Raw genomic sequence first — 24,302 nt, 5'->3', positions numbered from 1 at the left:
AAGAATTCTTTCAAGAATTTAAAAGAAGGGGTAGAATTTTCCCAGTCCTGGAACAACATGGGGAAAATTGAGTCCATTTGGAAATATGTTGAGATCGGAAAAATTATGTTCTTTACATCAAAATTTAAATAGCAGGATCAGAATGTTATGAGTGAGCAGTAAGAGGTTAATTTGCATTCTTCGTGACTTTGCATACCTAATTGTGCTTCATTTATTTGCTGTTTCTTATTCTTCTGTCCAGTTGAGAGAAATTAGATGGCAACAATTCTCACATGAAAGTTAGAGAGAGTACCTGGCAGCTACAGTGTGTTGCTTGCTCCTTAAGGCCTCGATGTTGGACAGATGTCACCACCGTCTCAGGGCACATTTTGTGGGCAGTGACCACTCGCATTCTTCATTCAAGGAGGTTAGCATTGGACACACACCAGCCACATCATACCATCTTGGCACATCTCCAACTTGCTTACAAGTCAATTATTCACTTCAATGCTGCACTTTGGAGCACCCCAACCACTTTCAGTTGTATTCTGCAGCCAGGCCACTTTGGACAGGCACCCATCTCATGTATCGAAGCAGGATTTACACAGGACTTGCTGTCTTGACACTCATTCACTTCACACCTACTTGGATGCTTTCAACATTTCTGCCATGCTTAGCCCTTTTGCTCTTTAGCATTTCATTCTAAACTGAACGGTTCACAGTATTTCTGTCTTTCTTTACCATATAGAAAGGTCAAAGCCAGGTGACTTGTCATTCCTGTCAGCAGTGGTCAATCAAGAGAGTGGGTATGTTGTGGCATCGACTATGTCATTGTCACACCTGCAGCATGTTCTAACAGCATACATGGCAAACACACTAAATGTGTTTCAACCCCTAAATGGCTGTATCTCACAGTGTATTGGTGGTAGTCTTTAGTCCAGTCATTGTGGACTGGTTGCCAGTCAAAGGGTTCCATTACAGCCAGTAAAGGGCAACATCTGCTCTCAGTCCAGAACACTTAGTCAGATAATTGGGTGGTTGGAGTCAGGGGTTCCATATCATTATAATCCAGCGAGTTGCCCCACAGTCAGTCCTGCAGGTCCAGTGCAACCATTCTGGGGATTAGCAATAAATCAGTTGAGATGCTGCACAGGGATCAGTCAGGGGTCTCGACTTTCATCCCTGTGGGCTGCCTTTCCAAATGAGTCAGTGTGTGGAATAAATTCATTGCTGGGGTCTCCTCACTTCAAGTCAAGATGCTTTATCAGGGGCCATTGCTGTGGTGGAGAAGCTGGGCAAGTCAATTGTGGGGATTGAAGGCAGCATGTTGGGATGCAGAAGGGACGACAATTGTGACAGTGGCAATTCAACAGAGAAGAGTGGGAGATAATAGAGCAAGGAGGGAAGGGGGTTACTGTTGGGTGTGGATTATCAATGGTCAGCACCACCACCTGGCTTCAAGTAGAGGACAATGCATCATTTTAGTTTGCATGACTAAGCTGTGGGCAAAGGGCTCAGTGGGAAATGTGACAGATGAAGACTGAAATGAAAATTTGTTTGGGGATGTGTGGAAGCTCAGAATGGATGGGGTTAGCGGGGTGTACAGGATTCACCATGATAGAGTGATGCAGCGTTGAGCACAACAAGCAGTGAAGACTAAATTAACATACACTTCCAATTGAAATGAGTTAAGTTGAGATGTTGTTCATTGACTGTAAATTTGTTGTTGCTTGAAAAGCAAGGATTCATCTCTTTTTATTAGCCTTTTTACTGAAACTCCCCAAATTGACATATCTGATTTTTGGTCAAATTCAGCCTGAAGTGTCTATATGTTTTGCTGCTGTTCTAGTCTTCGATTGTACAAGTGTGGGTGTGTACACAAACTATTAATAAGATTGTTGCAAAATATCGGGAACACTGACAGAATCTTAGCTGGTGGGTGCGGGGTAACAAAGTGTAGAGCTGGATGAACACAGCAGGCCAAGCAGCATCTTAGGAGCACAAAAGCTGATGTTTCGGACCTAGAATCTTAGCTGGGGCTACTTTATAATTAATCTTCCCCCAGTTCAATGTCAAACTTCTGGCTACTTGGAGTGAAACCCTTTCAGTTTACTGAATACATGCAACTTGTTTTGTCAAGACTCACATTAAACAAAATATATTGCTGCATGTAACAAATGGAGGCCATTACACATTTCATTCTTTTTGTGGAAATATGCTTATATACCCTGAATTGTAGGAAAACATTTAGCAAAAGTGAGATAGGAGGCTAACCTGCCTTTCTAGCATGCATGGGCTTACATAACAATGTAAAATACTTACTGAAATCAATGCCTGGAACTAAAATTAATTCTAACATCCTATGCAATTTGCCAAGTAGTCAGAAATTGTGAAGCTTTGCCCATGTTCAGTGCAAACTGGAAAATAAAATGGTTTATTTCGTTAAACACACAAGAATGTGGACTCACCAGCAAATGACTATCACTGTACAACTGAATCAGCGTATTCACTTTGTTTCGTTGAATGTGATTCTTTGTGCAAAAGATTAAAAATATCTGTTCTCCCAACAATCCATGTTGGATGGACAGTGGATATGGATGAGGTGCAGGACAGTGATGTTTACCATAAATAAGATCATTTAAAATAGCTTTTAATATCAAATGGTGATACAGAACTTGAATGCTGCTGAAAAAGATGAGATATGCTGCCAAAGCTTTTCATCAGGATAGAATTGCAATAATACCGAATTTCAAAGAGAGCAACAATTTATTCTGCATCAGAAGAGGGTATTGTATGGCTGACAAGTGTACTCTGCTTGAAGTGTTGCCATGAGTAATGCACCAGGCAATGGTGTTCTCCGTGGTTTTGTTGAATTGAAAAAAGTACAAGGCTTGGACATGGTCTTTCTGTTTGCAAAGGACAGAGCACTGCATGGGAATCTATGTAGCTTCTAGCAAGCAGAGGTAAGCTGCACTAAAACCCATTATTAGACACTACCTGCTAAATAACCTCAACTGTGCCAAGAATTACACTAACAAACCACTTTAAAGTTATCAGTCTGTCTCACAATATGACAATGGCTTGATCAATCCAAGTCAGTTGGTCAACTTTTCTATCCTGATAACTGCAAGATGAAAATCTTTGATAGCTAGTCTTTTTCTCAACACAGTTGTTTCTGTCTTCTTTACAAAGTGAAACATGTCATGTTTTAAACTTGTTGGTCAATTAAACTATCTTTTCTGTGACTTTTTGAGTTGCAAATGTTGAAGGTAAATACAATTGAATCTATGAAATGTAAGCATATGCCTTTCCTGGCATTTGCAAACTATAAGTAGCCTAAAGGGGTTTAACATTGTAGTTTTAAATATGTCTTCCTTTCTGAATTGTGCTAGTTCATGCATCTTTACCTTTTTCTGGGATTCTTAAATGCCAGAGGCACTGATCCATGTCACCATTATACTCATTTAGTACAGATATTTGGATTCGGGGAGCTACTTACAATGTGGCCATTGATATTTTAGTGAAAAGTTGGCATGTGAAGAGGTTACAGTCATGGAAACAGCCAAAGATAGTTAGATATCTTGACTTGTATCATACTTCACAAAGACTCTCTATTTTCAAATGCTAACAAGTCACCTTTATTTAGCTGTTTCTTTTCAGCATTGTTGAAATAATTGAATTGAATGACTACAAAGTTTCCACTGTTTACCTGAAATGGAATCTGTAACAGTCTGTATCAGTGTACTGCAAATCAGATAATATCGTTTTTATTGCAGTTTACTAGTTAATTTTATTATTAGGCCATAAAGCGTACAACTAATAGAATTTACCTGATATTTAGATGTTACAAGCATAGTTATCCATTCAGGCATAATAACTGTGTTGATCCTATACGTGTGTGGAATGCAAAAAGACACGAAACATTTGGCTGCAAGTTTTATTTTTATCTCACACTTGATTACAAATATATAGTGTTCCACTACATTTTGTAAATTGTTAATGAGTATTAATATGCATGAAGAGGATTTTAAATAAATATAATTTATTCGTGTAGTGTGATTTTCAGTGTTCAAGTTTAAGCACTAGCTAATATTGAAATTTGGGATTACCAAATCTTCATATCACTTTGGGTTGAATTTTATCAAAAAACAAGTTTAACCAAATAAGAATAGGTTTGTGCTAGCCTTGTCCAGTACCTTCAGTATCTACGAGACATGCTCACGGACCTGCACTCTGTCACTGTCACTATTGGTGCTCAGTACCTTTGGCAAGATGCCAGTGAGACGGCACCCATCGATAGGAGGAACTACGTAGAAACCGTCCTGAAATCTGTTCAGAGGGATCAGATCTCTTTATCTGCACACTGCCTGTTATCCTCAACCCTGTGAGAGTCAAGCTGAGATGGGTGAACCTACACCCGACTAGGACGCTCTCAATATGTCTGGACACTCTGGCTGAAAATGTCTCCAGGAATAGCTTGCCCAAAACTCCAAGCTTGGAACGCTGCATCCACCCCAGCTGAAGACCCAGAGGCTTCCTAGATGTAGTGGGAAGGAAAAGAGAAAGAAATGTTCTGAGGGCACATAGGTAGCACAGGTGAAACTTCATCATAAATACATTACCACATTTGTAAGAATATGTTCATTTTGCATCAACAGCCATTGGCAACTGTGGTTTTAGCACCATTCAATGTTCTAACCCTGTCTAAAATATAGTTATTCTTTCTATCGTGCTGATGTTAGAATGAGATATTGCCGTTAAATTGAATGAGAAAACATTAGATGTTGTAAAGGCTTCCATCAATTTGTAATCTCAATGTAATTACTCAGGAAGCCAGATTGGTAAGAAACATTGCTTGTTGTTGAACACCACAAAGAGTCACTGCTCATGATATACAAAGGCTATTCCCTTCCTGGCCCAGACAGTTTTGCACACACATCTATGGGTATACTTTTTATATTTTCTAATCACCCTGTTCAAAGGTGACATTACACATCATCTGGACCAAGGTCAAACTTGAACTAGCTCACCTGGCTCAGTGGTAGGGACACTACCACTGCACCACAAGAGTTCCCGATCTGCTTTATAGAGACATTTTCCCACTCAACCTGCTCAGGGACATTATTACACACCACTGGGACAGGTAGAACTTGAACCCAGGCTTCTCTGGTCCAGGGGCAGGGACATCACCACTATATCAAAAGTACCCCTGGAACCGCTTCATTTTTTTTTATTTAGCCCTTTTTTTGAGATCAACCTGTTCAGAGATATGATTACATGCTACTGGAGCAGGCAGCACTTGAATCTGAACCACCTGGGTCCAGGGTCAAGGACACTACCACTGTGCCACAAGAAGGCCCTCTGAGCATTTTTTTATTAATCTTTTTTCTTCTAATCAATCTGGTCAGATATATTATTGCACACAACTGGAGCAAGTGGGACTTGAACTTGAACCGAGGCCTCCTGGTCTGGGGTAGAGAGTATACCACTGTGCCACAAGAGGGCCCTCTGGATCTGCTTTATTATGTTTTATCTACCACCAGGAAACCACTTGTGTGGCCAATTGTGCCTTAATAAGCAAAGTCTGCTAAGGGCAAAACTAACATCAAAAAAAAAGAAAAAGTGAAGGGGTTGTAGGGTGTGAAGGGTTGGGGTGGGGACTGTGTCAAAATAGAGCTGGATTCTGGGATAAAACACTCCTTTTGATGAACATCAACTTCCCACCCTGCACAATCTTGGCAGCATCCACTACTGAGTTCTGGTATTGCTAGGACTGATAGAGCCTGCTGGTAGCTCCACAGGGTGAGACATCCCTCCCAACAAGGGTCAGAAGTCTGATTCTGCAGTGGTTCAGCCACCTGCGTCATGTTATTGCAGTAGGGCAGGCTTCTCTTCTGGCCTGTCAGATGCTATGTAAACTTAACTGGGTATGAATGAGAAGTGATGCGGTGTGGTATGATGTGGGAGGTGGTTGGTGTGTGTTTAAAGTGGGAAGGTCAATTCCAAAGGAAGGTATAAGTGAACCTGCAACTGTAACCAGATTCCCTAAACTGCTGCAGCCATTACCCTGCTTCCTGAACTGTATCCAAGATCAAGGTAAATGCTCTTGCTTCTCACTTCCAATTACCCCTTCATAGTGAGAATAATAAGTTTTTTCCTCCCTTTGCAGGGACAAGAATGTCTATCCTCTGCCTGACCACTAAGTGTTTCCAAGGAAGCATCATTAAGTTTTGATGTCGTTGCCTGTGCTGTTTAAATATCCATCTTAAACACTTGTGGTTCAATTTCTGAATTGACTTTTATAAATAATGGATTGTAAGTAATGGTCATTGCACAGGTTGAAACAGAACAAAATGGTTGAAATGGATGAATCCAACCCATATATGTGACGCCATCACCAGACACACATTCCCCTCTCCTCCCTTGTCCGCCTTCCGCAGGGACTGTTCCCTCTGGGACACCTTGATCCACACTTCCTTCACCCCCAACACCTCTCCACAACTCTACAGCACCTTCCTCTGTAACCAGCGAAGGTGCAACACCTGCCCATTCACCTCCTCCCTCCCCACTACCCAAGGACCCAAACATGCCTTCCAGGTGAAGCAACACTTCACCTGCACTTCCCAGAATCTAGTCCACTGCATTCGCTGCTCACAGTGTGGTCTCCTCTACATTGGCGAAATGAAATGTAGACTTGGCGACCACTTGGCAGAACATCTGCGTTCTGCTTGCAGAAAAGACCCTGAACTATCTGTGGCTTGCCTCTTTAATGCACCACCCTGCTCCCTGACCAACATCTCTGTCTCTGGCTTGCTGTAGTGTTCCAGCGAAGCCCAACGCAAGCTGAAGGAACAACACCTCATTTTCCACTTGGGGACCCGACAGTCCTCCGGACTCAATATTAGGTTCAATAATTTTAGGGCCTAAACTCTCCCATGTCCCAGCACCCCATCCCACACACTAGCCCTTGTTACAACATAGCCTGTCATTACACACACCCTGTTGTTAATCACTAACAGTCTCCATTACCAACTATTCACCCTCCCAGCCCGATCATTTGCAACTCCTTGGTTCAGCAGTCTTTCTGTCTCTTTGGGCTCTATCCTATTGTTTACTCCCTACTCTACCTACCTCCCTATTCACTGCATATAAACTGATGCTTTCCCAGCCACCATTAGTTCTGAGGAAGATTCACCAGACCCAAAATGTTAACTCTGTTTTTCTCTTCACAGGTGCTGCCAGACTTGCTGAGCTTTTCCAGCAACTTTGTTTTTGTTCCTGATTTACAGCATCCACAGTTCTTTTGGTTTCCATTCATGTGACTTCTTGGTTTTGGACTTGCATTAGCCCCAGTACCCTCAGAACCTGCTTTTTCAATATAAAAGTGTGGAGCTGGATGAATACAGCAGGCCAAGCAGCATCTTAGGAGCACAAAAGCTGACGTTTCGGGCCTAGACCCTTTGGCCCGAAGCGTCAACTTCTGTGCTCCTAAGATGCTGCTTGGCCTGCTGTGTTCATCCAGCTTCACACTTTGTTATCTCGGAATCTCCAGCATCTGCAGCTCCCATTATCTCTACTTTTACAATACTGTGACAAATGGCATTACTATGTGAAGAATTTCTAATTTGTTGTGTTTGGTTACATCATTTAATCCTGCAGTGAGGTAATGTTTATTTAAGGCGAGGCATGACTGGCAGCAATGAAATGTTTGGGAACAACACCAGAGGAACATGGGCAAACTGCAGGGATATTATGAAGTGAATTTTAGTATGTTTACCAGGACAGGTTGGCAACAATGAAAAAGATGGCAAATGCATATTGACTTCCAAAAACTGGCCAATGTGAATAAAGTTAGAAACTGATGAGCTCATATATTCAAATTATGTTCTTGCTTTACTGTGAGACATGTTCTTCTAATGTTTTGATACTGCCTGCCTCTTTCAACTGATCATGATTTTGGCAATAACTGTTGGCAAATGAAGGGTTAACATATTCCCATGTCCGGTAGTTATTACAAGTATTAACTTGCCTCGCTAAAATAGGTTATCATTTCCATTCCGTATCTGAATCTGCATAAAACTTTATTGTTCTGGTTTTAACTAGGGCTACAACCAAGTTCTGAGGAGTGAACTGACTCCAGTACCAGTTACACCCTTCCAGTGGTTATAACAAAGTTTGAATTTTAAAGGGAGGTAATATTGCCAATGCTATATGATCTGCCAGAGTGATTTTGCCTCCACCAGTGCAATAATTCTCATGTAACATAAGAACCAGACATAGATAATGCAGTACTGAAAAATTCATCAGACATTTACTACAATTCCCAATATATGCATTTAGCACAATCGCAAATGCTTCTGTGTCTGGGCTAATACTAAGCTATTCAGTTCAAATAGTAACATACTTCTAACAGTGTCCAATGCTTTAAGTGACCTCAGGACGAAATCATAGAGCTTTAGGCCCTCAGGTCACATGCTCTGATTCAGTGTTGATTATAATGGGCATGCATCTTAAACGTCTACTGCCTACCAGCTGAAAGACAAAGCACAGACTGCATGAGGCTCAGTGTCAGAAACAAGTCAGCAAAATTAATTAAATAACAAAGAAAGGCTAATTTATTGCAAATAAAATTTACTGAAGCAAAAATGTAGAGACTATTAAAAGGCTTAAATGGTGCAAATGTATATTAAACAAAATACCACCTGATTAAGCATCCAACCTGTAAGTTTGGAAAGAAAATATAAAAATTCTGCACAGTGCTACCTTTAAAAGTAGTTTGGTGAAGTAACTGTTAAATTCAGGAAAAAAAATGTATAGCTTATCCCAAACATCGGTTTATAGCTGAAGTCACTTTTCACCCAGGTTGCTTGGATTTCTTCTTGCAGCTGGCCGAATTCACTTTTTCTGAAGATGGTGGCAGTAGATTCTAAATTCTTCTTTTAGGAATCTTCCACTAAGGGTGATGAAGCCATCCAGTAGACTTTTAACTCACATTCTTTGTGAGCAATTTTAGAGAAAGAGAGGGAGGCCAAAAGTTGTCAAAGAGAATTCTCTCTTAGAAAATTCTCTCTCTCTGACTGTCTGTGTTCATGTCCAATAGCTTTATTGCACCCACCTCTTTCTGAAAGTATTGTAGATTCAGTGAATGCTTTGCAGAGTATTGTTTCCAAAGAAAATCCAAGACATAGATACCTGTCCAGTCAATTATATTCTAAATTAATATTTCAGATGATGCATCATAACAATAGTTTAACAATTCCATTAGGTTAGCAGACAGAGCAATGGCTTTTCAAATTTTGAATCTGAGAACAATTAATTTCAATTTTTAATTAAACACACTGGAGTTTGACAAAGAGTTTGGGCCACAATAAACTGGACGATCATAGTGACATGAGAACTCAATTCTATTTGAGATGAGCTAATTATTCCATGTCAGATATGTTAATTATTACCAGTCTAAATCAAAAGCCAAGTCTTATTCATTGTAGTCACAATTCAGATCTACTCATGGGTTTAAGACAAATACTAAAATATGTTTTGTGCGTGTTAGATCTCTATCACTCTCCCAGTCACTGGTTACACTTTTTTGCTCAAGCTGTAGCACAGTCAACACTTTTCCACTATCAGCAATAAGCGCGGGTAAGAGACAGCCTGTGATTGCAGGATTGCAGTTCCTCACTAATTCTGTAATTTGCATATATGGAGGCAACCTTTTTCTCATTGGTCACCATGTTTGGGGAATTGAGAGCAAATTCACCCACTACCCCTGTGTATTTTTAACTGTAATAAATGTAGCCACTCCAAACACTTATATTTCCAATGAAAAATGTTAACAAAGTTGCTGTGTGCAAGTATGTGAGTGAAAGGCAAATACACAAGTGACACAAATTACTGTCTTATGCATATGGTACTTGGCAATAGCTGCATTTTTAAGGTTGCAAATCCTATTCCTTGGGATTGAAACAAAGCCTAATGCAGCCACACATTGGTAATAAATGTCCTCATGTCAGTTTTGAGCACAACTAGATGCAGTGTAAAGTTCCCTTTATTTAACTCCAATTTACTTCAGACGCCTGCACCAATTTATATTATTGCATTTCCCAAACCAAACCATGGTCTCTGAGTGATTGCATGACAGATAGTTTTTATGTTACGGGTCTATGCTCACTAAATGGAGACGATGTAGTGTGATTGATTCCTAGCTGCCCTCTGAAATGACCCTAGCATGTCACTTAGTTCAAGAGCAATTAGGGATGGACAACAAATGTTGACCTTACCAGCTGTGCCCACATCACATCCAAAAAAATGAAGAAAAATGCATCGTTTTGTAAAGGATTAGTAGCTGGAACTTCCATCTGTGTTGTAAACAGTCTATTGTTCTATGATGCTATAAATTAACAGGAAGACAAGGCTTTCATCTTCAGGCTAGGTTGAAGCTGAATGCAGATCTGAACACCATTTATCTTTATTCATTTATGGGATGTTGGCACTAATGGCTAGGCCAGTATTTATTTCTCATCGGCAATTGTCTTCACAAGATGGTGGTGAGTCATTTCTTGAATCACTGCTGTGCAGTTCGGAAGGGAGTTTCAGGATTTTAGCACAATGATAGTGAAGGAACGAAGGTGCAGTTCCAAGTCCAGTGGTGAGTGACTTAGAGGGGAACTTGCAGGTAGTGGTGTTGCCATCTGCATGTTGCCTTTGTCCTTCTAAGTGTTCGGTGTTTGAAAAGTAAAAGAGTTGCTGTAAATAGTGTGTTCTACTGCACTGTGCATCACAGGTGGATGAAGTGGTTATCTAAGTGTTTAAGTGGAATGCGTTGTTTTGGATGGTGTCCGGCTTGTGAGTGTTGTTTAAGTTGCAGACATCAAAGCTAGTGGAGAGTATACCATCATACTCTTGTCTTGTGCCATATTGGCAGAGTTGTGCTTTCCTCATAAAAACAACTTTATATTTTGAATTATCTACTTATGAAAGTGAGAGATTTCAGTTGTCTTTTTGAACATTTTCTCTCATCTCTTCAATTTGCAGACTATGAATTTGAAAGCATTAACTTATTAAATTAATACTTTCTGCATAATTCAGGATAATTGTCATTATCAGAAGATTCTGCCAGAAATTATAATTATGGAAACAAGGATTAATTGTGACAGCCTGCACCTGATAGATTGACTTCTTTCTAAGACTTTACTTTCTAGTAATGTGAACTATTCACAGTATGTATAATTACTCTACTTTTTAATTCAGGCACTGGCATCAGATTTAACTGTAATGGATTAGATTCAAAGGTATTTAAAAAGGAATTAGTGTCAACCTAAATGGCATAACTGTAATCCTTGTTATATGATCATCAATTTTAACCTTATTACAAACACTAGGGAATATGATGTATAACTTACGAGTATAACATTCTTCCAAAGTGCCATATGGTATATATTAACAAGTTGATACTTAAAGACTGGAATGTGCAAATATTACCTGTGTCTAAGTTGCCAAGCATGAAACAGTATGTAGGTCACTGGCAATGAACCAAAGAATTAATCACAAATTTAATAGTGCACTAAAGTGAGCCATTAATTAAACTAGCCCATATGGTAACTCATAAAAGATTGATTTTACATTAATACTTATTCTTTGTACAATATGAAATCCCTCCTCTGTTTTAGGATATTCAGTGTTTTATAGTCTGTCGTCAAACTGAGACAGATGTTATTAGCATTTAATTTTTGAAAGTCCACTTTTCCTCAAGCAAATTTGGAAAATTTGAATTCCCTCAAACCAGTAATTGAGTTTCTATTACAAATTTTAAAAACATACTAACTATTGAGACTTCATGCACCTCTTTTTTTTTGTGATGATCAATCTAGCCATTAAATTTCTAGCATAGCTAATTCATTTAAGTACACTTTAATTCTTTTGTGCAGCTGCACATGTTACTTAAAAGGGGATGAGAGACAATGGGAACTGCAGATGCTGGAGAATCCAAGATAATAAAAATGTGAGGCTAGATGAACACAGCAGGCCAAGCAGCATCTCAGGAGCACAAAAGCTGACGTTTCGGGCCTAGACCCTTCATCAGAGAGCCTTACTTTAAAGGGGGTTGTGTGTGGCCTGCATGAGAAAGTCATTTATCTTAGAGGGAATGTTAGCCATGATCCAAGAAACTTCGGAGAGGCTAATAATAACTGTGTAATATTTAATATCATTCTCATAACATTAAAAAAATTAATCCATTTCTATTTTATTAGGTCACGTTGTAATTACTTCTATTTAAACCGAAACGCCTTATCTAGACAGCATCAGAGGAATAGGAAAGTCAATATTTTGGGTCAGTACCCTTCAGAATCCTGATGAAGGGCCCCGAGCTGAATTATCAACTTTCCTGCTCCTCTGATGCTGTCCTTCCTGTTGTGCTCCTCCAGTTCCACATTTTATTGACTTTGACTTCCAGCATCTGCAGTCCTTTCTATCTTGTGTTTCATCTGGCATCCCATTTTGCTGCCTTCAGATAGTGGCGTATAGAGGAAGAGATTTCTGACTGTTTCCTGAATGAATCTTAGGTGACAACATTCGAAGATAACTTACCATTCTTTGTCTTATTATTTGGCAAATGGCCCATTCTTAAGTAGAGATCATCGTCTAGTTTGAAGACCCAATTTCCTAATACTCATTACATAAATACTGAACCTAAAAACACTGATGATCCATGAGATCACATATCACTTTGGTGTACAATTCTGTCTCTAACTTGAACATGTGAACGATGGTATCTTGTATTTGTCCTAACAACTAATCTTGCCACAAACCGAACTTTCATGTATTATTTACTGAAAAACATCCCATTACAATTGCATTTCCAAGACAAAATTAGGTAGCATTTTGACCTCTCACCACAAAGCTCAAATTTCTACTTTTTTATGCAATGTTTCCTGATTGGATAATTGTTCAACCTACTTAACAGCTAATCACAGTATGAATTTTTAACCAAATCCTGGGTCAAATGGTAAGATGCCAAATGTAGATGTTTAAGCAATGCAGATTTTGGCAGCTAAAATTAAGTAAATTAATGTACATTTGAACCAAAACAAAGTAAAATATGAAAATATCAATAGTTGGGTGAATTTGTGCTCCCACCATTTTTAAACATTCTTGCTCATTCATATTGTACTGACCCCTTACACCTCAGTTGTGTTTTTAATCATTGTCTTATCTGAACTCAAAAGTACTAGCAGACACTGAGACACAGCTAAGACCATAAGAAATTGGAACAGGAGTAGGCTACTTAGCCCCCTTGAGCTTGCTCCAGCATTCATTAGGCTCATGATTGATCTGGCATTCCTCATGCCCACTTTCATGCAACGATTCTGCAAGGATTGTACTTGCAAATGACAGGCAAGTTCAAAAATGCCACTGGAAAGTTGAAATTACACTGAGTTGAGTTCAATTCTTTCTATAAAATCAGGGCTGTGACAATTCACACTATAGTTTTCAATTTCAATCCCTGGTCAGTTTTGCATTCACCAGTGGAACTGAAGAATGTTCAAGGTGATTGTGACAAACTTTTAGCTGCCTAATTATTAATTCAGGAGAGGAAAGGCAGACATTGAGTGCCTCTCACTGTAGTAAACACGACCAAAGTGTTTCTAAGGAGGAATTAAATAACAACTCCCTCTGGTCAGTGGATGTTGTGGACAGATGGCAGCTGCTGAATCCACTATAAAGAATAAATCAGGTAGACTGTAAAATGGACCGACTGAATTTGAAAGTAATAATGTTCAAAACTCATAGTAATAAAGCTAATTTAAAATGTGCCTCTTGTGTACAGCACATTTATATTATCAAGAATGGAAAGTGTATATTGCCACTTATTGAAACATTCTAGACAGTTCAGATAATGACCATCTGTAATTCTGAAACAGTAGAAGCAGTGAATTGGATTGAGTTTGGCTATTTCATTGAAACACAGTCTCATGTGGCCCCATCCTTAAATTTGCTTTATCAATATTTGAGAAATGTGACATTGCTGTTTCATCTTTTTTCTCTATTGTGGGAATAGTTTGCCACAAAACCTAAGAAAACTAACAAATGGAGCACTGGTACTGCACAAATATAAAAAATATAGTGCTGCTGCAGCTATAAATCCTATATATAAAATTATAAACAGCATCAAACTGACTATCACCTCAAAGATCAAACTTAATCTGGTACAATTTAACCAAAGGAGAAATGAAACTTAAACTAATTAATCCCCTTTAAAGGGGCAAGGCCAAAGCTTTGTGTTTGGCACAGATAACCCAAGGAAGCTGGGTTGCAGTGGCTGCATGCATTATCCTCCTCCATCTGCATTGATCTTATGTTGCTCTGATTACTTTCATGAAAGTCAAGCCCATTATTTTTCTGATGTTATCACTCAGTCATGTCTTCTGTGTGTACCTACGCTGAATTATCCATCTAATATTCTTTCCAGCAAAATATTTTTGATATTATTACACTGTGCCACCAGTCCAAAATATTTCAACCTTCATTTGTCAGTTACTCATAACAGTCTGTCTGTGTTGTCAATTTCCAACAGTTTAAATACCTACTTATTTGCATGCCTATCGGTCGAGTTCATACTGAGCATCCTCAGAAACACCAAAGTGCAAAATTACTGATCGCTTTCTTTCTTGTTCATGACCTGACATTCTGCATCATGAGCAGCAATAGGAAATGCCAATATTTTAAGAAGTATTGGTAAGAAAAATAATTCATTGTTATTAAGAGCAATATATTTTTCTAACAGATTTATCATTCTGAACATTAGCTGGGGAAGTCATTGATTGTTTGGCATTCCAATTCTGCATCAAATTTTTTCACCATTATTCAACTGTACATTCAGATGACTATTTGCAATAGATGAGTAGGTGACTACTTCTACATCTGCACTGCTGATTAATTTTCTCCATTCTTCTGTGCCTCTTTTTAAAACTATCCTTTTGGTTCACCTTTCAAGCCTTTATTTTTCAAATCCAGTAGGCATATCTAAGGTAGAAGTATACTTCACAATGATGGGAAACACAATGATGAGATTCTCTATTTTGAGACACAGTTCTTTTCTCCATTCTTTTTCTTCCTTTGCGCTGTGGAATAGATTAATCACTTATTGCAATCATTTATTCTAGTTAGACATGTTTAATGTAGCACCTACAAAAGTCATACAGGCAGGTAATTTCTGGTTCAAATGTTGATTTTGAAATCCATCAAAGGTCTGAAAATCTTATATTAACGCCCATGTAAACCAGGGAAAATATGGAATTTCCATCAGTACTACATGTTAAAGCACTTCACTATTTAAGCGGACAACAAGCAATGTCACATAGATAGTTTGTGCTGATTAGAATTATTGAATTTTAATAATATGTGATTTTATATTCATAGCTGTGATGAATATTTGGTTAATATATGTCTCTTTTTCTATTTAGTCTGCTGCAGAGTATGTGAAGGCACACTTGCCTGAGGCCTTGAAACAACATCTTCAAGATTATGAGAAAGATAAAGAAAATAGTGTGTTATCACATCAGACAATCTTGGAACAGCAGATTCTTGCAATCGACCGTAAAGTGCTTGAAAAACTCTCAGCTGCCTATGATGAGGCAGGTAAGTGATATTGGATCACCTTCCAGGTATTTTTAATCATTTGATATGTAATTCTTTGCTTGCAGGTTACTGCCAGTAATTGTATTCACAGTTATGTCTGAAAGCAATATAATCACTAAAAATTTAAACAGTATAAATAAATTTCAGACCCTTGTGGTAATGCTCAGTTGTGCACAGAACCATGAGCTTCACGTGTTCATCACATTGAATTAATTTCTTTAAATCGTTGTTGGTCTGAACATCTGTGGCATAATATAACATCGGCTGCAGACACCATTATCCTGGATGCTCTCACTTCTCGAATTCACAAATACATATTGAATGGCTATTAGTTAATGACTGATCACACTTTTATTTGGATTTTATCACTAACTTTCTCCTGTGACCTCATCCCCTTATTGGAACTGTCTGTTTACTATGGTTAGCTTCCACAATTGATGGATTATCAGTGATTTTTCTTTATTAGTCATCCAACTAAAAAGGAAATCATGAAGTGTTGAGTTCTGCCCCTCCTCACAAGAGGGAGTTTCATTCCCTGCCACAAGTTCACTGCCCTATTATAATGCTAAGGATTGCCAGGAAACAGAGAATGTATGGAAGAGGCTTCACAGTGAATGTATGCTGCTAATACTCGTATTAGCTGCATTGTTGTATTTGCAAATGGAGAATTTAATGCCCATTTCAGTCTTTTTGCCAGATTGTAATTTGACTGACTACAGCATGCATTTTTGTAATCAGTTTCTCCAGGCATTCTGCAGTTGTTCAACTGGTCAGTATAAAATGAATTGTGGCCACAAGAAAGCTAAGGTTTAAGATTTATTACTTATCTCAAAATGAAGCCAAGAGGAATAGTATTGTTTCAAATGACTTCTCATTTAAAGTGCAAGCAGTTGCAGGTAAATGCTTGTCTCATTCCCATCTGCTTCCTGAGTAACTGGATCCTCTCGAGGATACTGGCTAGTCTATGAGCCAGTATATCTTGTCGAGCACTTCCCCTATCAGAACAAGCTGTTGGTTTGATCCATTAGGGATGCTAATACATAATGGAAAATCGAAACATCTCCCTTTAAGCTACATGCCACAAGTTTTCAGTTTTTCTAAGAAAAATAAACTTGATATTAAAAAATACATTAAACAAGACAAACAGCCATAATACTATAAGTTATTACTGTGTATACTATGTACACAGGTTTATTTCTCATTTTCACCAAGAATTCTTTAATATTACACATCAGTCAAAGTTAATTTACAGGAGCCAAGTACGTCTGACATAGTCTTCCTATGAAATTTACCCAACTCCGGCTATTCTCAGAGATAAAACTTTCATTTACTTCACCTTGACTGTAGATGCCTCAGTCCTTAATTCTAGTTTCTTCAACATTTCCAATTAATCTGATTGCTACCTTCTTTACAAAAGCTCTGAAGGGACTCCTTCTGGTTTCAAATTAGGCAATCTTCCAGATACTGTGAACTCAACTTTTATAAGAGATTAGGCCTCACCTGCCTTTCTCACTGTGAATTATGAGGTTGAATTTTTACTCTGCTTATCACACAGGCCCACCTAACTGTTATTTACTTTAGCTATCTTCTCTCAGTAAGCCAAAAACTGCACATGCCCATTCCAATCTGCAGCTAAGTCCCTTAAGCAAACACCCAGATAAATTGAAACCAGGCAACCTTCCTAAGCTTCACCATTGCCATGATGATGTAGTCTACTCTAAGCTATCCTGAAATGAATCTTGATAATAATTATTTCTCACTTGCAATTTCTTCTTTGATCTGATGAAGTAAATGGATTTTACAAATTTTCATGTTCATTAAATGCTTTTGAACTAATTTAGCACCAATTCCCTAGACAAAAAAATCCTCTTTCTGGACTGCGCAATTGCAGACATCATATCTCCAGTTCTGTGGCTAAGTAAGCCAGGCTGCTGTTTTATAGCACTATCTTATGGCTTAATTAAATGTACAATTATATATTTTGAACTAAAATTTCGTGTGCTTTTCTGGTACTCACTAAAACCCAACATTTTAATTAACTTGTCTATAATTTTATCAGAAATAATCATTACTTGTGAAATATTAACATGTACTAAATAATGATAACACTACAAATTTAAAAGAAAGATGGGTTTTCATTTACATAGTGTCTTTCATGACATCAGGAATTCCCAGAGTGCTGTACACCAATTAAAGAATTGAATGCATAGTTCAATGGCAGACTTAAATGAAGTTAGTGAATTAGTTTGCTCTAGTTCTGCCACCAGATGCATAGATATTTATGCAGGCTTACACTGTGATTGTAGGGCAATATGATTAAGCAATAGTATTGGACTATTTAAATACAGCAGAGATTTGGTGGAGGTGTAGAAGGTTAAATTATAAAGAGAAGAATCAAAGTATATGAAGCAAAAATAAAGTTGCTGGAAAAGCTCAGCAGGTCTGGCAGCATCTGTGAAGGGAAAAACAAGAGTTAATGTTTCCGATCTGGTGACTCTTCCTCAGAGAGTATATGAAGCACTTGGGGTGAGGTACTGATGACCCATGAAATGATTGAACTGCAGAATAAGCTGAGATTGAATGGCCTTTTCTTCTTAATGATTGCTCGATTCATAATTTAGGATGACAAAACAAATTGCATTTTTCATTTCCAATTGCTTTCAGCATTTTTGTTTGGTCTCAGAAGTAATCCAATATGGTAAAGTTGATTTGGCTGTCTTATACTTAAATGTTTCAGTGTTTTCATAAAGCGTGTGCATCAGTTCTTCCCTAGTTCAGCAGAAGTCTCACTGGTCTCTGCAGTCAAAACCAGCCTTAAACCTGAAGAAACCAGTTAATCTGTTCTGAAATAGTCATTGTAAACTGTGACTTTTAACTGATAAGTCAGAAACTTTTTAAAAAAGTGAACCAGCTACCTTATGTCTCTTATCAACCAGTTGTAAAAATACAACTGAAGCAATGGTCTCCTGGGTTTCTTTGCCTTTAAGTTTCAAAATGCATATACTTGACGAGATTGGTCAATACAACTGACAACTCGATACATGTGGTAAAACCAACAAATGAGTGACATTGTAATTACCAAACAAAACCCAAAAATTAAAAGATGAGATCTCTACATACATAAAAAGCAAAACCTCCAAAAGTGATTGCTTGAACATACACAAGATGAGACTCTCACAGAAACAAATAAAACCACTCACGTAAAAAAAAATAAATCTCTCAAACATAAAAAATGAGGCAATTATGCAAGAAACAAAACCCCCAAATGCAAGAAATATACATACCATCATCATTTCCCCCTCCCCTACCTGAATATGCATAACTGTGGCCTGTTATCCTCCTTTATTCCACCTGAGAAATTGGAGGCTTCGGCTGGTTAAAATTTTGCATTTGAGGACCAGAGAAATGTTCCAGTTTTTAATGGATTGTAACATATCATGAAACGCCATTTTCTGATCTTGCAGGCCTGCTGGAAAGACTGAGGTTCCATTCAACATTTTCCCAATTTTTATTTCCATTCCTTCAACAAATATAGTTTACAAACAATTTTTTTATGATGAATTATGGTAGAGTTCGAGCTCAATGAATGAAAACAGCAAGTTAGAGGAAGAATGTAATAAAGGAGCCTTTACTAGTATTCTATTGAACATTACACCAGAAATCAGAGCCAGAGCTCTGGCCACCACCATTCTCTGCAGCAGCATTCAAATATTCGAATAATGCTAACTAAACTAAAGTCTTGCTCAATTTCAATGTTTCATTTAGATGCAACATTATTACTAGATTACTTCTAAGGCTACGTTACTACTAAATGGTAGCATGCAAGAAATAGAACCCTGCTATTTCCAGAATCATCACAAAGGTTAAAATAATATTAACTCTGCAAAATTTCTCAATTTACATGACTTTCAAACCCATGAACAGGTTTCTGTACTGAACAAAAACTATTGTTTGTTACAAATAATAAGATTATAGCAACAGCTAAACAGTTATAAATGATTGGCCTATAACACGATCGATTAAAACTCCAATGCACTCAAACTCAATCTTACACACACACAAGCAGATGGAGTAATTTTTATGGTCAGAGGTAAAAATGGAAAGGACAGTTCAGTAGTCTCTTATTCCAGGTTCTGTCGCTAAGACTATCCTTATGACTCTTCTGCTGACCACCATCTTGCTTCAATCGTCTTTTGCCAGATGCTTCCACGGTGTTGGTAAGAGACACAGGGTGGCTGGTTTGCTTCAAAAAAGTGTCTTACTTATCAGTTAAAAGTCACAGCTCACAACAACTGTTTTAAGAGAGAAAAATCTGTTTTCCTTCAGGTTTAAAGTTAGCTTTAATGGCAGGCAACAGAGGCTCTACTCCTGAGCTGGAGAAGAATAAACAGCTCTTTCCCTGTGTAATTTGTTTCCAACTCCCAGTTGTCCAGTTACCTGAGAATCAATCATAAAGTTGTTATCAGACAAAAGTCACTGTCATCGCTAACTGGTCATTAGTCACAGACCAATCAACTTCTTGTTGCCAGAAAAAGCAACAGCGAACCACCCTCTTGGCTCCGAATCATCTACAACTCAAATTTTAGTTACTACATGTTTACAATGCATAGCATGGATGTCAAGTTACTTGCTTTTCAAAACTGCAACTACCCTTTCAAATACTAGTTTTAAAACAGCACTTCCTCATTCAGCCCAAAGCTTTAATTTAAAAAACACAAAATAAAAAGACACAACCCTTACAGCTTATTTTGGTGAATATCACAATATATTATAGAGCTTTAATTTCCGTAAGATGTTTAGAAACCAATGATATATATGTAACATTTTCCTAAACAGTTTATAGTTAATTAGAAAATCAAAATATTGTAACAAGTAGATGGCTTCCTATCTTCCAATGTTTAGGGCAAATTATCTCACCCAACCACTTACTTCTCAGCTAATTGTCTAGGCGACTGAGATGTTGCAGAAGGTGTTTAGTGAATCACATGCGGCCAGTGAGCAGAGAGATTTCCCGACTGATGGGATCATCTAGGGCCGAAGGCTCTGGTGCTATTTTTAAAGGCCAGCTGGAGTCTACTTCATTTGCTACAAGAGAATTGTTTGGAATTATTATTGACTCCTCAACATTTTGAAGTCTTTGTCCACCATGGCTGCAAGAAAAGTTAATATATACTCCTACGGCTAGCACTGCTGCCTCACAGCACCAAGGACCCAGGCTCTGTTCTACCCTCAAAACAACCGTGTGCAGTTTGGTTGTGGCCGATCAGGTGGGATGCTTTTCAGAGGGTTGGTGTGGACTTGATGGGCCAAATGGCCTGCTTTCATGCTGTAGGGATTTGATGATTCTATGATTCACTCGCTTTTGTAGGGAAATTTAAGATTCAAAATGCAAGATTGTTCTGATGAGGTTATCGATTCAAACATTCAATGTAAACATTGTTCACATTGCTGGAAAAGATAATAGTTACATTAACAAGAATGTGATTATGCTGAAATAACTAAGAATTTAGGAAGTAAATGACAAGAAATTGTTTAAATCCTGTGGAAAGAATGAATGAAAGTGAAAGAATGCAGACCTTTTCTGTTGCATTGTAAATGTGTTATGTTCCCTTGGTAGAGAAACATTTAAAATGATGCCTTTTTTAAAAAAAAGTGTGGAGTTATGTAAATGACCACACAGTTTCCACTTTTTGGGACTATAAGTTGAAATGGAAGTTAGGCAGCTGTAATTGTAAAACCAGGAAAGATTTGCAAATTTGAAATCGAGAGTTGCATATTGTTGAGCTCTGGAATTGATCACACAATTCTAATACCTCTGTTGTCCTGACATGACCCACTCTGAGCTATACAATTAGCCTGCAGCACTGGCATTTTATCCTTACCCTGCATCATTTCCTCTGTTCCTTCGGAAAGACATCAAATGGAAGCAGGCCTCATTTTCCTTTCAAAACTACCCAGTGATCCAGAAGAGCAAAACTATATCATAGCTATTTTCTCTACCATCAGCTTTTACTTTTGTTTATCATATGTACAATTTCCTCAGTATTGTCCCTTCTTTCTAAATAAATTGTCATCACTACTGTTCAGAATTATCCATTCTGAACAATTCTGTTGTTCCTATCCTACTCCATCTTCTGTGCCCAATTCATCACCAAACATATTGTGTATCAAATTGTCTCTTAGATACATATGAATGTTTCACACAGCCCATGTTTGGTTCACTCCAATCAAGTTTCTTCCCTGCACAAAACTGAAAATAGTCCTGATCAAAGTAACAATAACAACCTTTTTACTATGATCATAATGCATTATGTCTCCTCATCTTCCTCAATCGTTATGGGTCTTTTTATTTAGTGAATCATACCATCTTCCAACATTGTTTCTTCTCCGTCCACTTGAATAGCGAGTTTACCCGTACTTAGTTCCACTTTGACCTATTCAATTATAATCAGAGAATTTCCAGCAATTACCATATGCCTCACTGTCGTCTATAAAGTGCCTAAGAATCTGTTCCAAGGCAACCATATCGATAGACATGGGGTCAGGTTCCACAAGTACATTGGCAGTAACCTCTGCTGCAAATTTCAACTCACTTATTGACTTTACATTGTCAGACTTATATAATATCCTGCTTTGGCAGTGCTACATGTAAAAGAAGGATGCCATGATTTTTGGTGTTTACACCAGGTTCTGTCAGTAACAGGGAAATAAATCTATTCACTGTAGCCAAACTTATTCTTTAACAAAAGGCCGAGAAAAAGAAAAGAATATGAATCTATTTCTATGCAACCTAAAATATACCCTCTACAGCCCCCAAATGCGCACACACTCATTCATGAAAAAGATGGAAAATTTGACACAAGTATTACAGATGGTATTTGTAGACAGAGAAGACAAAATTCTGAACATGGAAAGTCAGACCACAAGTTGGGAGTATTTTTCCCAACTGTTTTTTATTTTAGCAATGATGGTACACTGTTGTTTGCAGATAGATGGATGTTTTTCAATTCAATAATTGATCAGATAGGCTTTGGAATTTAAAACTTCGAAAAGTTTCAAGTTTCTTAGCTTTTTTGCCTGTTCATTCATAGAAAGAAGGGTGAAAGGTGAAACAAATAGTAGATTGACCAATCCAAGCACAGTTGTCAGGCAACTGCTCAACTCAAACGCCCTGCTGACACTTTACCCAAATAATGACTTCACTGCTGTAGACATGATTTAAATGTGCACCATTAAATATTTTAGGTCTATAAATTCTCTTGGTGTTTTAACTATATAGCAGCATCTAACATCCATTCCATTCCAAAAGGGAAAGATATCTGAACCTTTTCATTATAGTAATTAAGAGTAACGACATTGCTGTGGGTCTGGAGTAACATGTAAAACAGACCAAAGGATGACAGATCTATTTCTCTTAAGTACATTAATAAACTAGATTGTCATCAAAAATCAATCAACCATGATTCATGGTCACTATTAGGTTTTAATTCCAAGCTAATTCATTGAATCATATTCCACTGGCCACTGTTGCAGGATTTGAGCCCATTTCCCCGGAACATTAGCTTGGCATTCTGAATTACTAACCCAGTGACATTACCACATGAAAGCTACGGAAGCTATAAAATGGTTCACCGTGAAATGTTTGTGCATATTGTTGAATAAAGTATAAAAATTAAACAGCATTGTTGAATATTCACTTGTTATTTGCACAGGAAATTGTTCAAAAAATATTGTGTTACAGAAATACTTGAAACCATCATTTACCTAGAAAACCGGAATAAATGCATATTCAGAATCTGGCAATGTTTAAAGCACTGATATACGGAGCACATTGATTTTGTTTAATTTTAAAATTTATAATAAGATTATTTAAAGCAGATGTAATTTAATACAGTAAGGACTCATTTAAATTATCTAAAGTTCCTTTGGATGGTGAGGTATTCTTTTACTTTATCTCATCCTGAAAAACTTGTTAAACTTAACTTGGACGAATAATTAAAGTGCATTTTTAGGAAGTGAAACATTTTGCATCCAGCTAAATGTCATGGCACAGCAAGCTGCAGCTCAGAATTTCATCCCCATATCAGGTGCACAGAGACAGGAGAGTTCCCAACTTTGCAACCTAACCTTTAAAAATCGCTGCCGAAACTTCACATTCAGTGTGGGAATACAGGCTGGATTGAAAATATGAGCAGGTGACTTGAGAAGACCCAAGCGGGGTGCTTGCTGTAAAAGCAGGATTGGCAAAAACCTATTTGTGGGTCCCAGTACTGCATTCAAAATTAAAATGAAATCATAAAACATCCATCTGCTCTTATCCTCACACTCTCCATGTCAACTTTTGGCACCTAATGTCCTGTACCCACTTTGGCCCTTTATAGCCCCTGTGCCAAATTAGTGTCAACTCATGCCAACCTGTTCCTCCCAGCTACCGTCTTTTGCCTTTCATTTTACAATACCATTGACCTAGTATTCACCATGGGCAAATCTCAGGACCCTGACATATGGAAAACAACATCAAATCCTGGAAGTGTATTGCAGACTTCAGTGTATTGAGGAAAAAAAATTCTCATTCACGTAAATGCATGTACAACAAAGACACATTTTTCTGCACAGCATCATCAGGACAATTTCAAGGAATCCCAATATTATGGGGAAGAAAATTTTGATTCTCTGAGCAGTATGTG

At 37.9% G+C, this 24,302-nt stretch overlaps 2 protein-coding genes across 2 annotated transcripts in view; both read left to right on the top strand.

Moving 5' to 3' along the window:
- The window catches only part of ppm1lb (protein phosphatase, Mg2+/Mn2+ dependent, 1Lb), a 178,122-nt gene that overhangs the window by 108,486 nt on the left and 45,334 nt on the right, over nt 1–24,302 (top strand). The window contains exon 2 of the mRNA XM_048542139.2: nt 15,441–15,615. Coding sequence (XP_048398096.1) covers nt 15,441–15,615 — 175 coding nt within the window. The remainder of the gene's footprint in view (nt 1–15,440; nt 15,616–24,302) is intronic.
- Nucleotides 15,599–24,302, top strand: part of LOC125457967 (ADP-ribosylation factor-like protein 14) — a 124,216-nt gene continuing 115,512 nt past the window's right edge. The window contains exon 1 of the mRNA XM_048542794.2: nt 15,599–15,615. The gene's annotated coding sequence lies outside the window, so the exon portion shown is untranslated. The remainder of the gene's footprint in view (nt 15,616–24,302) is intronic.

Source organism: Stegostoma tigrinum, chromosome 14 (genome assembly GCF_030684315.1).
Source record: "Stegostoma tigrinum isolate sSteTig4 chromosome 14, sSteTig4.hap1, whole genome shotgun sequence".
NCBI classification, from domain to species: domain Eukaryota; kingdom Metazoa; phylum Chordata; class Chondrichthyes; order Orectolobiformes; family Stegostomatidae; genus Stegostoma; species Stegostoma tigrinum.
Note: the sequence above shows the minus strand (reverse complement) of the source record. Positions and strands in the feature narration are given on the sequence as shown.